This window comes from Larimichthys crocea, chromosome XIX (genome assembly GCF_000972845.2).
Source record: "Larimichthys crocea isolate SSNF chromosome XIX, L_crocea_2.0, whole genome shotgun sequence".
NCBI classification, from domain to species: Eukaryota; Metazoa; Chordata; class Actinopteri; family Sciaenidae; genus Larimichthys; species Larimichthys crocea.
In genome coordinates, this window is record NC_040029.1 from 2,803,711 (window position 1) to 2,821,329 (window position 17,619).

General features: G+C 42.3%; 1 protein-coding gene across 1 annotated transcript; it reads right to left on the reverse strand.

The window, feature by feature from the left end:
- Positions 1-195: 195 nt before the first annotated feature.
- On the reverse strand, positions 196-13,936 carry rnd3a (Rho family GTPase 3a). Its single transcript, XM_010738936.3, has 5 exons — positions 13,616-13,936; positions 13,235-13,322; positions 5,090-5,199; positions 2,942-3,076; positions 196-2,779 (listed from the first exon to the last, which is right to left on the reverse strand). Exons 1-5 carry the CDS (start codon positions 13,763-13,765, stop codon positions 2,531-2,533), a joined length of 732 nt encoding a protein of 243 aa, XP_010737238.1. The 5' UTR covers positions 13,766-13,936; the 3' UTR covers positions 196-2,530.
- Positions 13,937-17,619: the final 3,683 nt, after the last annotated feature.

Consider the following 17,619-nt stretch of genomic DNA (forward strand, 5'->3'; position numbering starts at 1 on the left):
TAGGCAAATCTGAATCTCTGGCTCTACCCATCAACGATTTCTTTGCTTCAAATGGGAGACAGCTGTGCTTCCCATGAGTACCAATTCACTCACTTACTTGTGGTTGAGTGATAACTGAACGATCACAAAACTACAGCTTCATGTTTTCCATTTTTAAAGCATGTTTTCTCTCAATGAACAGAAAAGACACTTCTCTTTAATTCCATTTGCATTTATTCTAAAGGGAAAATATATAATTCAATAAATATTGCGGCAAACAACATTGGCAAAGACATTTGAAGGTGACATCAACATTCAAGAAAACATGATAATGTACATTGGGAGGTGACGACAGATTAGAAAACAACGATAAGCCACCGAGCCGCCAAATGAGACACGTCTCTGGCATTTGAACAAGCTAACAGGGAAGTCTGAAAGTTACATTAAAAGTGCATCAATACCTTTTAATATTTAAACAGCCCCTTAATTGCACTGTTGTTAGAGAAGCAAATTTAAAACGCTTTCTCAAGACTAGAGAAAAAAAAATCGAATTTTCAAACTGACACCCATTTGTTGTTTACATTATGACGTATTTCAGGTCAGGGTCGTGAAACCAAAAACACTGACATTTCCAACCATGTAGGAAAAATAAAATTATCCAGTTTGAGCTAAAGCCTGCTCATACCAGAAAGAGAAACAGGGAAATTATTTATATAATAATTGGTAAAATGTCGCAGCTGGCTAACCACTAACAGGCTAGCCAGCCGGCTAATACTAGCTCCCTAAGGTTCTTTAAATTTTCTCTGTCTGTACTATTAGTAGTTAATTTTATGTTCATGAACCAATTAATTGGTTGTTGCAAGTCTACAATGAACAGTTACTGAAAAGAGGGGGCTCTATGAGCAAGCAAATTCACTAAGTATCATTCATAAGTCTCATTAGCTTGGTCGCTAACGGGACGAGTTCAGTTTATTCGGAAAAGTAGCGTCGTCTCCTGTCTCGTAACTGTCTACAAATCATTTCTCTTTTGTGGAGCTGAGTAAATAAGTATACAACAACGATAACAACAAAAACAACATAGCTAATAAGCTATGATGGGCTCCACCATTTTGGACTTTCTGTTCCCTCAAATGTCAATTCAGCTAATTTGGACCTGATGTGGTGGAAAGAACTGACTTCATTGTGAATTTAAACTGTTTTCAATGCTGGTTTTGCCGGAATATTACAACACCAGAGTCTAAACACTTCAGGGAAATGCTCAGCAGAGAGTTTTGATGTTTTCAGAGCCTAATAAACAACATTTTATTGTTGCTTTCATTTCCACTCCCTCCCTAAAGTGCAGTAGAAAAATGATTTATAGCTCAAGCTGGCTGTCGGCCTGTTTCGACATACTCATTTTGCACAATTAGTCAAATTTAGTCAAGTGTTGGTCAATTAAAGCTTTTGGGCCCATTACGGGTCCATTAAGAGGTTTTGTGTTACGCAACTTGTTGTTGTTCTAATCTCAAAAACAGTGTCACAGATTGGTGAGAGGCCAAATTACATTTATTCATCACCGGGATTTGAGAAATCGTTGGCCAAATTCTAGAGGCTGAATACAGCTGTGAGAGTTTTACTCATGGCTCTCCAGTATGATACAGGGGACGCCATAAAGCTGTCATGTGGAGAACAGTTATGATAATCTGTCTTCTGAGGGGCATTATGTATGTGGAGCTGTTGAGGTGAAATGAATGGGCACAGAATGGCTGTCTAACTGATACAAATGTGCAGTTATGAACTCAAATAGCTCAGGCGTGATCAGAGGGATCATTCAGCTCCTAGGATCATGGTTGCAACTCATTAGGGTGAAGCTAAAATAAAACAACAATGCAGTTACACACCAATGACTTCACATTATACCAACAACATATCAGAGACAGGGGACAAACAGCGTCAGGTTTCCTTTGTGCAGGACTAAGAAATTCTTCTTCTAATCACCTCTGCACGCAGACTAACAGTTACAGGAGCAAGGGTGAGAGTCAGTTCCCAACTACAGTGACGAGTTGTTGTGTAAGCCCTCCGAGCAAAAGGTCTTTGATCCAGCACAAACAACAGTAGCTCCTCTTTTTGTCCCAGGCAGCAAACCCCCCGCCCCCCATCACCGGCTTTGGCTCTCATTCAAAAGATCACATGTTCTTAAACACTTCCTTTACAAATGAGCATCCTAATGACATCACTCCCCCTGCTCATTTCCTGTTGGTGTGGAAAGCCTCGACCGCATCCGCTCTGTCCTCCCAAAGGAAGCAGGTCACTTCCCCGAGCAGGTAGCTCGCTGACAGATAGCTTCCTCGTCTGGTGGGGCGGGGGGCCACATAGATTGGGATGCTACTACGCATTGAGTTTTCGTTGGTGCAGAGTATTCCAGTAACATGTACATCAATTGAAGCTTATAAAACCCCTTTCCGGACAAATAAGGGGTCTTTAGCATGCAGGAAAGAGCGCTGCCCCATTGCTTCCTGCTTGCACTGTGCTCTGTCCTCATTCTCAGTCTAATCCTCCTCAGTCTGATCAGTCACATGACCGAGCAACTTTTGGCTTTGTCCTTCCGGAGGTCCGTGGCCACAGCCGCCAGGTCGGGCCTACTGGGCATGTGTGAAATCCTCTTGGTGCCGCGGGCGGTCTTACTGCGCTTGACGTTTTTGTTGTTTTTATTGATGCAAGCCAGCGTGGCCACATGGAAAATGTCTCTGACGCTGTTCTCCGACTGCTGAGCCGAGCACTCGATGTAGGGCGCCGAGATTTGCTTCGCCATGCTGGAACCCTGAGGAGGAAGAGGTCAAATATGGTCACCACCGGAAAAGGATTTTCGCTCTTATAGGGATCAGTTAAACATGGCTTAAAGTAGAGTACAATGAGTGGCTATTCATGAGTGATTTCACTCACTAGTTTACTAATTGTATGTTTCATTTAAATTTCTGCATACCTGGTCATAAGAGACTGGTGTCTGTCTGTGGTTGGAAAGCTCCACCAGCGTGCTCAGGTCGGTGCGCAAGTCTGACTTGCATCCAACCAACAGCATCTTAGTGTTGGGACAAAACTCCTGGATCTCCCCTTTCCACTGTGGAGAAAGACAAAAGCTTGTAATGAGGCAACATTTAGAGACAATCCTTTATTTCATTCGACAGTAGTGAGAAAATTCTGCTCCATTTTCCCAAAATATCAACCGAACAAAGACGCTTAAATCCAAGAGTTCAAATATTTGATAAAATATGCATGTTGGCCCGAATGATCTGACACAAAATCCCAGGACTTCTACCCCCATCACCCATCCATTAGGTACAAAGGTTACAGCTGCCACTTCCTGGAACCCCTCATGCTTTGAACCCTGAAAAGGAACTACAAATAATCCCCATGTTTCCTCCCTGACAACAATAAATGCTCTGTGATTAATGGCATTTCTCCAGGGGATTTAATCTGAGGCTAATATGCCTCAGGGCTGGCTGGCGGGCTGGCTGGTCAGGGGATCAAGTTCATCGACGTCCAAAGAGGAAGTTGTTTAGTACAGTCTACCACTTTCTGTCTGCACAAACAGCACTTGACTAAAAGCCAAAACCCAACGCTAATTCTAATCTACAAGCTCATTGTCTGAAACATGGCCTTTGACGAACATAACACAGTTTGATCACCAGACAGACACTCACATTGTAGCATGTGAGCAGCCCAATGACTGGAACAACTGGTTAACACATTCCTAATTACTGCTAATGATGGTAAGCTAACATGATTTAACAGTAACACTGTTGGATGACTGGTGAAAATACATATGCCCAATTAAAAAGAATGAAACAGTTCACGATTTTTAACAGCAGATCATATACATTTAGACCTCTATTATGGTTGCCACACATGGCTATAGCTTCCAGACTTTCTAGACTGGGTATGTTTACATTTCACTCATTTTAGGCCAAATAAATAAGTTGAGGGTCACTGGGGAACCTCTACCCATGACCTCAAAATTCCTAAAATTGTAGCTGTTGGGGGTCGATCACAAAGAAGGCGTCACTGCAGACATTATCTAGGGTAGAGGTTTGGAAAGGTCATGGACCTGGGATCAAAGTTAGGCCAAGTCCTCTCCTGTTCGCATTCCCCCTTTGTATGATTCATTTGTATCTGACCATAGAAAAGGAAAGCACAACACGGTTCTTTAGAAGGACTCGTCTTGGTCCAGTCACAAGCATGATCTGACCTAGATCTGCAAATTTGATCTAAAAAAGGTTCCCATAGCACGAAGCGCTTTGATGAGTGAAATCAACCATTGCAAGCAGCTAACCAGAAAATGCAAGGTCTGACCTGGGCTGACAAAAAAGTACATTCCCTTCATGACAGGACCTGAGTAATTCAGTTTCAAAACACCCTAAGTCTGACTGGGTCCAGTTGTTGGCTCCCAGAATGAGATCATGTCTAGTTTTTCTTGAATTCCTTTCAGACTGGGTCTCCTTTGAAGATGCCAAGTTAATGTAGGTTTTCCATGGATCTGTTTCAGATTGGGACTTGGTCGTATTGTAACTTTTATAGACAGCTAAAATAAAACACCATGAAAACAGGATGTTCTTTACAAAAGATGAGCAAGTGCCAGGTGTGTTTTAACCGTACAGAACAATAGGTTTACATTTTTAGCATTTCTGGTCCCACCACAGCCTTCCATCAGTCCTATGTGTGATGCTGCATGTTTTTATGTTTAGTACACGCTCTGATATGGGGGAGTCATGTACAACCACAGTCATCAGACAGTAACCACCAGCGGCTTCATGTGAGTAACTCGTCGCTACACCACAGTATGGGTTCAGAAGTCAGCGGAGAGTGTTACTTCCCTCTTCCAGCCGCTCAAGGGACTTGACCCAACCACCTTCAAGTCACACTAGAGCTTTACAACTTTACATCACAAGATCTAACGTGACAGAGGCAACAGAAAAATCTCCTGACCATAAATACAACATGGCCTTTGTCAGCAGATCAAGCTAAATCAAAGTCAAGGGATGTTTACAGTTTACAGGCTAAAGACTTCTCCTGAGCTCATCAAAGAGCATGATAATCGCCTCAGGGATTAATGTGTCAGTAAAGAGCAACAAACCTTTTTCAGTACGCTGTCGAGCGTTTCAGGGCGACTGATGTCGAAACAGATGAGGACGGCATCAGAGTCTGGGTAGGAGAGGGGCCTTACATTGTCGTAGTACGGAGAACCTGAAACAAAATGAAAAGACAAAAATGAAGCGTATTGACACAACGTTTAGATTCAATTTGGTCGGTCTTTAAAGCTCTTTGACAAGAACACAGAGACACACAAATACTCACACAACCAGGTTTATGCAACATAACTTCATCCTTGTGAATTTAGGATTGGAAATCACTTCAAGCACTCTAGTTACGACTGATTTAATTTGCTGTTGAACATTATTTTGGGAGCTCTCCAAACAGGGATTCAGCTTTTGCCAACAGTGCTTTACAGACAGAAAATTGGACAACTTGTGTCACAGGTTTTCCAATTCAAGAACTTTTTTTTTTTTACTGGGAGACATTTTGACTTCACTGAACAGGAAATACCTGCATTGAAGTGAGGGGCAGTGACCAAAGCTACAGAAAACCTCAAATATCTTTTCTAGAATGCATGAACACAGCCAAATCATCGCTTTAAAGTCTAAAGCGTTTCTGACAGTTATTCTCATATGACATGAACGCAGCTCAGCCATAATCCATGGCAACCAGGCGAGAAAAACAAATATGCAGCATCAGTCGGAAAAATGTGCTGACTGTGACAAGATCAGTTGTTGAAGAAATCCTCTCAACAGAAACAGAGAACTTCAGAGCGAGGAAATGAAAAATTGAAACCATGTGTGAGGGAGACGCCCATCCCTCCGCCAGACTGAAACATCCACGGAGAGGAAGGGAGGGGAGGCGAAGGGGAGGAGAGGGTGGCGTCATGTCAAGGTGAGTCAAGATCACATGACAGGCGAGAGCTGACCACACACAACTAGCTGCCAAAAAATCTGGAGAATTTTGTTTTTGGTAACTGAAGGTTCCCCTGGGAGGTCTTTTTAAAAACACTGCTGTGGGGTAAAGCCAGGAATGCACCATCACACACACACACACACACACACACACACTCAGGAATCTAGTGATCCTAATCTAAACAGTCTGGATGGGAGACAACACTGTTTAAACAACCCGTGCTTCCTTCCAGGCCTGGGCCTCGCACAACAAAGCATGACACTGGCTGATGTGTGCACGATAAACGTACAACCGCCGCATGCAGAAATCAGAACCGTGTCTATGTCCATAATCACGCATTCCTAGTGTTTGAGCGCGGGTTTGAGCCTCCCATCCGCCCCGCGGGTCATTTTAGCGTCTTTCAGCTCGTTGTTTTGGTTTACTGGGCTGAAACTACTGTTTTGGTTCAACGCTCTTGTTGCATCGTTTCAAGGCGCTGGTTTCAGAGCTTTAACTGACTGAAAGATCACTGCTCCATCCGACGGAGACCGTGAACAATTCTGTGAAAACTGAAGTTGCGCTGAAACACATTGCACATTTGGCTAGGCGTAAATTGCAATGCACATTTACAAGCTAACTGGCCGCAGTTAAACAGCCCCTGACTTTATGGGGGACTATTTGGCACAGAGAAGCGACAGGACATTTTATGTTTTGAGGGGGTCAGTAATGCAATGGTATCGCTTTCCCAAATGTTGATACACACTTTCACAATGTCTGTCTTAATGCCTTTCACTATATTGAAAAACTCAGTGAAGTGTGAACGCCAGGAGCTGCACAGAATAAATTATTCTGATGTCTTGATCTGAACATAATGTGTTTCATATGGGAACAGGCTTCCCAAGGACTCTTTGCTTTTCCACTCACTCCCCTGAGAACCTTTTGGAAAGCCGTCTTGTTAGGTGACACCACCTATACACAAAAGGCTCCGACTCTGAGCGGCTATCATCGACACAACACTGAAAGTACAAGGCGAGGAGGGAATGTGGGATCCCCCCGCAAGAATTTATTTCTCATTTTTCATGGCTGTCTCACAATCAATCACGACCACATTGCATTGTTTGAAGTTTTTTTTTTTTCCCTTTCCTGCCCTCACTGTCTGGAACCAATCATGGAAAAATAAGATCCCGCGACTGAAAGGGTAAGCTGTAGTCGGTTGACATTTTACAATGAATTGATTGTTTTTACCAACCCAATGAGATGAAAAACACATATCTGAGTTGCTGGTTGCAGTGTGTGAGGTCTTGTTTTAAAGTGTCTCCACATATTCCTGTGAATTTACCTGGAGGTACGTGTATTTATAGCTGGAAATCCTTTAAGTGCAGCTCTCTATTTAAGGCCGCAAAACATAAGCAGCAACTCTCACGGAGGATCACAATTTAAATCTGGTTGAAGTGTGTGTGCAGCTCTGTCAATGGTTTTCTTTAGTGTAGTCTTTACTGCTTTAGGTCTGAGACTAAACTCTGCTTTGAGGTCATCTTTCTGCCAACTGGAAAGATAAGAAGAAATCCCACAGCTGAAACACACACACACACACACACACAAAGACCTGGTGACTGTCATCTAATTAGCTCCTGTCATTGTTCTCCCACAGGATCTCTAAATCTGGAAGGAAGACACACACCCTGTCCACCCTCTGTGTCCTTTAAACACACAGTGACACGCACAATGTCCAGCCCCCTCGCCTTCTCTTAAAACATATCCTCCCCCTTGTGTCTTGTACACACACACACACACAGAGCAAATGAACGCTGTTGTGTGTAAAACGGGAAACAATACCAATCTTCCACTGTGGTCCTGATGAAAAAACGACAAATGATTTTCCATGACTAAGTAAAAAACTCTTCCAAGATGTAAAAATGTCCTTCCTTCCTGGTTTGCTAATGTGCTTTCTCAGCACAACTTAATGTAATAAATACACTTGAAACCAGTTGGGAAATACATTCTGCCCTATTCATGTAATGTGACTCATTATTCAAGTTGCCCAGATGTTCTCTAACTTCCATTGAAAAAAAACACAATCTGAAATTTCCCCATATTTGCCTGCCTGCAAAACGGTTTTAAAATATTCCGTGTTATTCAAGACAGACCACTTTCCTTTTGCACAAATGTTTCACTGACATGGAGATTTACTTTATCTCACACAAACACACACAGTCCTGAGGTAAGCCAGCTGCGTCTGACACTCTGGAGGTATGGCAACAGGTCTGCAGGCGTGCTGATTTACTGCATAGCTGACATAGCTGAGCAGAACTCAGCGAAAGGGTGGTGAGCACGTGTGTGTGTGTGTGTGTGTGTGTGTGTGTGTGTGTGTGGAGAGGCGTTAAGCCTTCGGGGACACCTGTGGAAACAGCAAACAGCGACAGCCACGTCGAGCCATCCTACACCGTCCAGATTACAGATATAACATCTCGCCAGCCAGACACGTTCAACACAAACAGAGGAGACAGAGAGCAATTTAAACTGGAATAACCTGAAGTCAAGTCTGCTGTAGTTGCTGTGGTTACCAAGATATCTGTTGCTGCATCATGCTAATACAACACATCACAATGTATTACAGTGTGTGCAGATGCAATATGATATAAGGCACGTTACAACATGATGATATATGATATAATATAATGTGTTACATGTATCAATATAACATAACAGTGTATGTTGATGAACACTATATTACAATATGTAGTGTTGCAATGCGCTGTGTTACCATAAGACATGTTACGATAACTTTCTATGATGCAACGTTGCGATACAATATGTTACCATCGGATTTGATACAATGAACAGTGTTGCTACACAACATAACACACTATATGTTAATAAATGATGTTACGATACAACACGTTGTAAGACAAAGTGTTCTGATACGTTATGATCTACACTATGTTGCGATAAGACATGCTACAATACGTAACTGTTATGAGCGACCGTATATGTAACAATGCCACTTTGATATTTTTATCTAATATCAATATTTTACCCTAAAATTATGTTAAAATATGCTACAATATGCTATGTTATGATGTGTATTGATTCATCATTAAATATTTTATGGTATATGATACAATAGGACACACACTGTTCTACTGAAGCCTTTCAATATTTTGAAAAAATACATTTTTCACGACCTCGGTTCGGAAAAAAAATGGTTTAATAAAATGTAGCAAACAGTATTTTATGTTTTAACACAACCATTCAATACTTTTGGTTAAATAAGATCCTCTAAAGTCAGCAAAGTCATGACTGAGATGAGGAAATATCTCATCAAATTGCCAGAGTACACACTGTCGTTTTGTCCCTCATTGCTTCACTTATGTGGGGCTCAACAATATTGATTGTCTGTTTGCCTGGGGCCAGTAAGATGGCACATTGGGCTTGTAAATCTAGCACCTTGATTTCCTGCTGATGAAAAGAAGCTCAGGAGTGAATTAAGTGTCCAACAAGACAAACAAGTTCAATTTCGACTGAATGAAAAATCCATCCAGATGGGAACCTAGAACATAAAGATCCATCATAAACAAGCTCTGGAGGTGTGAATGACACTCAAAGTACGAGTACTCAAGTACAACACAAATGGAGTACATGGCATTTAAACAGGAGGGTGAATGGAAGGACGGGGAGAGCCAGGAAGGTGTTCAGTGTCACGAAGACCGGACACGGATTTTAATGTCAGGTGTAACACCACACACAAAGTCCTTCCATGACATTAGCCGACAGGAAGTCTATTAATCTCTTCCAGGGTTCCACTGTCCTTCAGTTCATACACTGTATAACGTTAGCTCAAGGCTCTCTAGCAGTCGGCAAATTCCAGCGTGATTCAATTTCCCCCCTTGGAAACGAGGTAGGGCTTTAGTGAACCACGCCACTTCTCTTTCACTCCACCGAGGATCTAGGCCTGCTGGGTACAATAGGGGTCTTTGTGGAGGAGGAAGTAGAAACCTTTAGTCTGAGGAATGCCAGACATGCGTCTCCAATTCGCTGAGCCCAGAAATGTGATCCAACGCAACAATGGCTGCCGAAAAAAGGAATGGAGGGGCCACAGTGCAGAGTGAAGAAGTCCCACAGCTATGCTGTCCAGCATTACAAGGGGGGGGAAACAGCACATGCAACACGCTCGAGAAGTTACAGGAGGGAAGTGATGCTGCTCTGACCAAACTCTGTCAATATGCATCTTCCTTTAAAACTTCTTTATCTGACTTTCTTGTTTTTTTTTTAAAGTGGGTCATCTTTTAAAGTGCAAAGTCGGCAGCTGTTCAAATCAGCGCTACACACACAAAAAAACAAACGACTTTCCCATGAGGTTCTCCGGGATAAGATCCACTGGGCCTGACACACTTTGGCAATCCTTGATGTGAAAACGCCTGAAAGTTCCTGTGTTTATCTGATCAGATTTTGTTTAGCCAGGCTTTGAAAAAGTCCTTTAAGAAAGTTGCAACAAATATCTCTAGGCCACTGATGCTATGTTTTTCTGCAGTTCACTCAATAAGTATGAATATTTCCCCAGTGCAACGGTGCAAAATCTGTTTAAAGCAACATTCCATGAGTGCTGAAACCATTAGTTGATTGACCGAAAATTTAAAAAACAGCTATTTTTAAGCTGCTTTAATATTAACAATGGGTAAGACTGTACAACAGTCCCACTCTACAGATCATTTTAGCCTCTTTTAGCTCATTGTTTTGGTCTACTGGCCTGAAACTATGGTTTTCTTACACCGTTCTCATAGCGTTGTTTCCAGAAACAGCTTTAACAAACACACCAAACAGTCTCAAACAACAGAAAGACAAAGCGAAGGACCTTCAGTCAGTCAGGAGTTGCAGATCATGTAGCCAACAACTATTTATGCAGATTTAAATCACTAAATTGGAAATATCTGAAACAATTGCCGGTTCCAGCTTTTCTAAAGTGAGGATTTGCTGCTTTTCTCTGCTTTATATGATTGTTAATTAAGAATATTTGGGTTTTGGACTGTAGGACAAGCAATTAAAAAACATCACCATGGGCTCTGGGAACATGTTCTGGGCCTTTCTTTACATTTTAAGAACTAAAACCAAATTGGCAATAATAAAAAAATGTTAGTTGCAGCCCCGCCTGCGATTACATACTTGGTGGTGGTAGACAACCACTGACTAACTCAGGAAAATGAGAAGAGGCCTCAGGCACGCGGGCGCTGAGCTGCGGGGGACGTTCTGTTTACCTTCCCTGTCTGTTCCCATCCTCTCAAACAAACACCTTTGCAGCTCATTTAGACATGCAGGCAGACAGTGTAAACCGCTTCCTCTGCGGGTAAAAGTATTGCAAAGCATCAAAGACTGCGCCTCGGTCCCGACGGGGGCCCCACCCTGAGCACGGGAAGCAGAGCTAGCACGGACAAGCAGGGGCGGAGGGACAAATGGAAGGCTACACAACTGGCAGGCGTTTACCTTTAATGACCTGAATTACTCTCATCACCCTCCCTTTTTAAAACACACACACCAGGCTGCTCATTAGGCCACTCATCACTGCAAAGAACAAAGACCACCACAGTTTGTGTGTAGGTGTGTATTTGTGAGGGAGGAAAGGGAGGGGGGGGGGGGCAAAGTGTTTGCCTTCTCCTCTGTGTCCTGGTCTTTGTCCCAGTGTATGCTGGGGTCACACACACACACACACACACACACACACACACCCCTCAGGAGATAAGGGATCGATTGGATTGGCCATGGCCGATGGGTCTCTCTACAAAGGGACCAGTCAAGCCGAAAGCTGTATCAATCAGTCCCTGCTGTGTGTGTGTGCTCGTGTGTTGGGTGGGGGGTTAGGATTGAAGATGGGGGGTGGGTGGGAGTATCTGGCTGCATCTTAGACCCACTGATCTAATAGGACCCCCCCTCCTCCTCCTTCTTGCTGTTTTATGAAGCAGAGAGAAAAAGAAAAATGGCTCCAGGCGTCCGGCCAACACAGCGCAATAAAACAAAATTCTCACTCTCTGGCTTGCTTTCATTTTCTTCGCCTTTCCACTTCCACAATACACACACGCTGTAGGGGTGGAGGAATTTGAAATGTGAGCTCCTTGTTTTGCTTGCTTGTAGTGTTACTAAGCCTGAAAATGAGGATTATCTGCTGATGCTCTTATTTTCATTTCCTCTCAGCAGAAAAAAAAAAAAAAAAAAAACTCGAAACTTTCCCCTGCCCAGCTGTCGGGAAATTTGTCTTCGAAAATCCGGACTTGCGAATTGACTTTTCTCGTACCGAGAAAACTCAAACGTCGCCTAGGAATTCACAGGCCAGAGACCTGCAACAGCTGGCTGTCGACTTGTCCCCGCCCATCACACCCACCCACACACACGCACACACACACCACATGCTCGCACACACGCAACATACGCCTCACTCACGCCTGATTGCTGTGCTTTTCACTGCTCGGGCATTGATGGATGGGAAAAGTGGGTTTGTTTACACACACACACACACACACACACACACACACACAGGGGACGCAGCAGCTGGCTTGGACCCTGAACATAAAGTCCAACCAACAAGGGTGATAAAAGCCAGAAAGTCAGTTACACATGTTGCACAACTAAACTTTTCCCGAAAACTGCAATGGGGATGAATTTCAAAGTGTGTTCTCCAGATGTATGAGTGTGTGTGTGTGTGTGTGTGTGTGTGTGCTCCATTCAGCCTGTCATTATCTTCCCTTTCCTGGTTCTGCTTTAGATTTGCTCAGCTGGGAGGAATTCATAAATCGAATCCAGCACTTTGATGCATTTCTGCGTTAACGCTTTTGTTACAATACTAACAATTTCCATGTAGGTAAAAGGTGAGCTGCTTTTCAGAATCTGAGGGGGAAAACGTGCCTGGCTTGTAGAAACTGCAACCCCTGACTATGGAAAAGGATTAACCCAGCTTTATTGATTTAAATGGGTCAGAGATTAATTTCATTATTCGCAAAAACGCAAACCCTGAGCCTCTTTACATCTCGTGGTTTTCACATTTTGGACGGTAGATACCTCCACATCGACCTCAGCTTGCGAGGATGTGGCCAGGTTTGACCTCTATCCCTATCAGATCACCTCTAATCAGGCAGGGAGCAGCTTGTATGTCCAGAGGAAGGTGGTGGTCACACTGAGAGAAGGTTTGTACAAATGACCCCTGCATGTTGGAACGTGTCCGGACATTTCACCACAACTGATCTGCAGTGACGTCCAACAACACGAGCAGGGACATGAGGGGGGAGTGAAGAGGGAGCATAATTACCTGAGGTGTCCCACAAACTGAGCTCGATCCTCTGCGTGTCGATTTCGAAACTGGCTGTGTAATTTTCGAAGACCGTGGGGACGTAGCTCTGCGGGGGGAGGACACAGGAATTTAAACTTTAATGGGAATAATCAGAATGAAGCTTGAAACAAAGAGAAATACCACAGCTCTATGTGTGCATGCACCATTTATTGTACAGCTGCAACACATACATCATATACAGTGCATGTCCTTCATCATTACTGGAGCATTAACCCATCTGTCCTCATCCATCTCCATTAAAAATCGAGACATGTTTTATGATCATAGCACTGTGTATTAATAAAAGCAGGTTAATTAGCATCATGTTCATCAGTGTGCAGGGTCTGCAGGGGGTCTCACCTCAGGGAAACAGTCCTTGGCGAACACGTGAAGCAGGGCAGTCTTCCCGCACTGGCTGTCTCCCACCACCACTATCTTACACTTCACACTCTGACTGGGATCCATGCCGGATTTCAGAGATAATTTCTGACACGAGCGTCTCTCCTTCATTGATTTTAGACGGGATCAAATGTGGAGGAACAAAAAAAATAAAAAATAAAAATAAAAAGTCCAATCCTCGTGTTTAGAAAAGCGACAGATGCGGATCGCGGTGCCTCTCCCCAACTCGCCTGCCTTGTCTCCCCCTCTGCGTCTCCGCCTGCTCTGAGCCGGTAAATGCCATTTGCCTGTATTTATAACGTCGCAGGAGCCAATGGCAGCAGACTGGATGAGGCTCGTCCCTCCACACACACACACACACACACACACACACACACACACAGAGCAGCCTGCTGGGCTTGTCCTCCATGATGGCGCCCCCGCTTGAACTACACCCCAACCACAACTTTAATATCAAATATATATAAAAGATAATTAACATTATAGTAAACAGAGGAGAGGAATTAATACTTGCAGTACAGTTTTGGAGTACTGTCACCAAAACATATAAAATATCATATGTTAGTAGCAGCAATTTAAAAATGTCTAAAATGTATTAAAATTGTTTAAAATGGAATAAAACATACTATGGTCTCTGAAATAAATGTGTGTTTGCTAAGAGCAAACAAAAACTGCAAACTGCATTTAGCATTCAGATTAAATAAAATTAGTTAAAGGTCCAGTGTGTAGAATTTAGTTGCATCTAGTGGACTAATTGCTGCATTGCAATCTCCTCACATCACCCTAAAAAACACTTGAAAGGCCCTGTCTGGATTCAATATTTAGTTTGTCTGTTCTGGGCTACTGTAGAAACACAGTGTTTCAAAATGGCAGTCTCCGTGAAAGAGGACCAGCTCCCGCTGTAGAATATAAAAAGATAATTTTCAAGTAACAAAAACAAAAAGATTCTTATTTTCAGGTGATTTTACATGCATGAAAACATGGTTATGAATATTATATTCCATGTTTCCCATTTTCTGAAAATAAAGGGCCAAAATCTTGCACCCCTACAAATGTCTAGTATTTATGAAAATGGTTCTATGAAGATACTATGGACAGATAGAAAAAAAAAAGACTATTACCTTGTTTGCTAAGAGCAAACACAAACTGCTAACTACAATTAGCATTCAGATTAAATAAGATTAGTTACCAATTAAGTCGCAGACTTATCTTAAATGAAGACGTGGGGACAGAATTTAAATGATGTTTGTTTTATTTTGTTTTTTTCATGATCCAAGCTAATTAAAGTAGCATAATATTCAAAATAAAAGGCCATTGAAAAGATTTTATTGATCTCAGTACACGTTTTAAACCACCGACAGTACATTTACAGTGTTTTAATTGCAGCATCTTCCCTATTTTATGCATATATAGTACAAAATAAGATTAGGAGTAAACATTGTTTAGAGTCAATGAAAAGAATTATTACATATACAAAACTCAAAGAGTTGAAATATAGTTTTTAATTACTAGTTTTAAGCTTTTTTAATTCCAATTCACCTGTACACTAAAGTGTTAGTCTGCTTTGCACCGGGAGAAATAATAATACAAATAAATGACTTTACACATTAAATAATATGCTATGTGTGTTTCTGTTGTGCCAGAGCACAATAAATGACTCCTGTAACTCATATGGAGTCAAATTTGATCCCTAGGTGACACAGAAAGACACCTTATTATGATCATTCTTTATGTTTTATACTCAGTTCACTCAGTTATTGCAGAATGAACCCTCTATGAAATGCTGTGAGCAGGTATTGATTGGGGATTTTCTTTAACAGTAAACAAAGCTGAAATCTCTACACACATGGAAAACCAATAAACCCACTGAACCCAGTACCAGATGCTGCTCATTTCCAGTGAGCAGCTTTGGTAGTTTCCACAGAGGATTCCCCTCATTATCTGTGAATAATACACGCACTTATTGTGGCATGCACAGCTAGAGAAAACACAGGAGCTTTCATCCAGATCCTTATGAGAAGACACAAAGAAAAGAGTAAAATGAAGACTAGATCTCCCTACGGGCTCCAAGATGCACCACATTCCCATTTTTCTATCTTTCTCAGAGTGTGAACAGGCACCCTTCTGGTCTCAAGGCCTCATCTCTCAGCCTTCAGGCTACTTTCCCAAATGTGGCATCACTGCTAATTTTACAAAAAAAAAAAAGGGAAAACAGCAGCGTTCTGCATCAGCTCTCCCCTCTGTGACAGAGTGATTGGACTCTCGGTGTTGCTGGCAGCCTTTTTACAGTGAGACAACTCCACCCTGCAGGCTGTGTGGTGGGAGTCCCGTCTGTTGTGTGGGAGCGCTGCCTCCAGGACACAGCAGTGCCAAGGGGATTTTACACACTATAGCTCTGCTATTTGGCTGCCATGTCTGTACCATATGCATTTGACCTCATTCAAATGCTGTCTGAATCGGAAAATTATGGAGATTTTGCATGCACGGCTTACAAAATAGTCATTTTATACTTTTTTGTTTTGTTTATTTATGAGGGGTTTTTGCTCCCCGTCTTATCCAGTATCCTTTCTCTGATCTTTATGTCCAAATAAATACAGCTAAGTAAGATTGAAAGGGCATTAGCAGAGGAGACAGTGAGCAAAATCACATTAACTGAGGTGTTTACACACTGTGCCCCTGTGCCCTTCTCCAGTTTTATTCAGGCTGACTGCCTGTGTGTGTGTGTGTGTGCTTGTATGTGTGTGTGTGTGTGTGCGCGTGCGTGCATGTGTGTGTGCTATCGCCTGCAGCGTTGCCAATCTCACGCGGGTGCAGCCACACATTCGGGCCAAAGTGAAACTGTGCAGATTGGCGACATGCAGAAACATCTTAAAGGAAGATTTCACCCATTTAAATCATCAATCTGTGACGTTTGTTAGGAATTATTTCATGTGTGTTCATCTTCTTTTTTTTATGTTTTTTTCTCAAGCTGCCATTGTTCAGATGAACATACACTCAACATAAGATCAGGTCTTTATGTTAACGGGATCGTCAGACAGTTGCCCAAATGCTGTACATGGCTCCCAGAATAGAAATGAGGGTACCACCTGTTTCAGGTCACGTGGTGCTGTCAACATCCTGTACATCTTGTAAATTTCCACGAGACCTAACTACCCCTGATCGGAGCTCCCTTTTTCTACAACCTTCTAAATATCATTTGTCTTTATATCATCTTATTTTGGAAAAAATGTGGGATAAAAGTCGGCTCAGCATCAGCATGTTTTTCAGCTGATCTTGAGGTACCCTTGACTAAAATGTCAATACGCTCATGTGTATGTCGTTTGGGAGCCGCTTTACCACATATGTCACATACAATAAAATAATGCAGAGATGTCCTTGGTAAGTGAGGGATTTCTAATAGTGACAGCTGTATAAGTGCAAGTCATTCAAGGCAAATAGACTAGTGATTTCCAATTCATGATATAGAAAAATTTAATTAATGCACTGTAATTGATTGAATCTGAACCGTATTGTACGAGATGACCTGGTCTGTATTCCCACAATGTTTTATTACCCAACAAGGTCTGGAGGTATTTTCCAAGCACTTCAATGTAATGACAGTGTAAAAAGAATGTTGCTAACATTAAATCAGGAACAGATATTATTGAATTATTCATATTGAAATCCCCCTCAAAGCAGCAATACTGTAGTTTCCAATGATAAACTCACATCTGTGTGTGTTTTGTAAGGTGAGCACCCATCGCTATCTGCGATATCCGGGCCCAGTTCAGGTCTGGGTCACACACCGGTGCACATAACTCTTACTGTGTGGGAAAGCTTCTTGGAGCACCGAATGAAAGGGATTTGCCGTATTTCTGCAACGACTTTGCAGAAATGTTAGGTAATCAGAGGTAATGGTTCAAAAATGATGATTAAAAAAACCTGTTTTTCCAAATGGGTCACAAGATGATTAAGAATGAGTAACA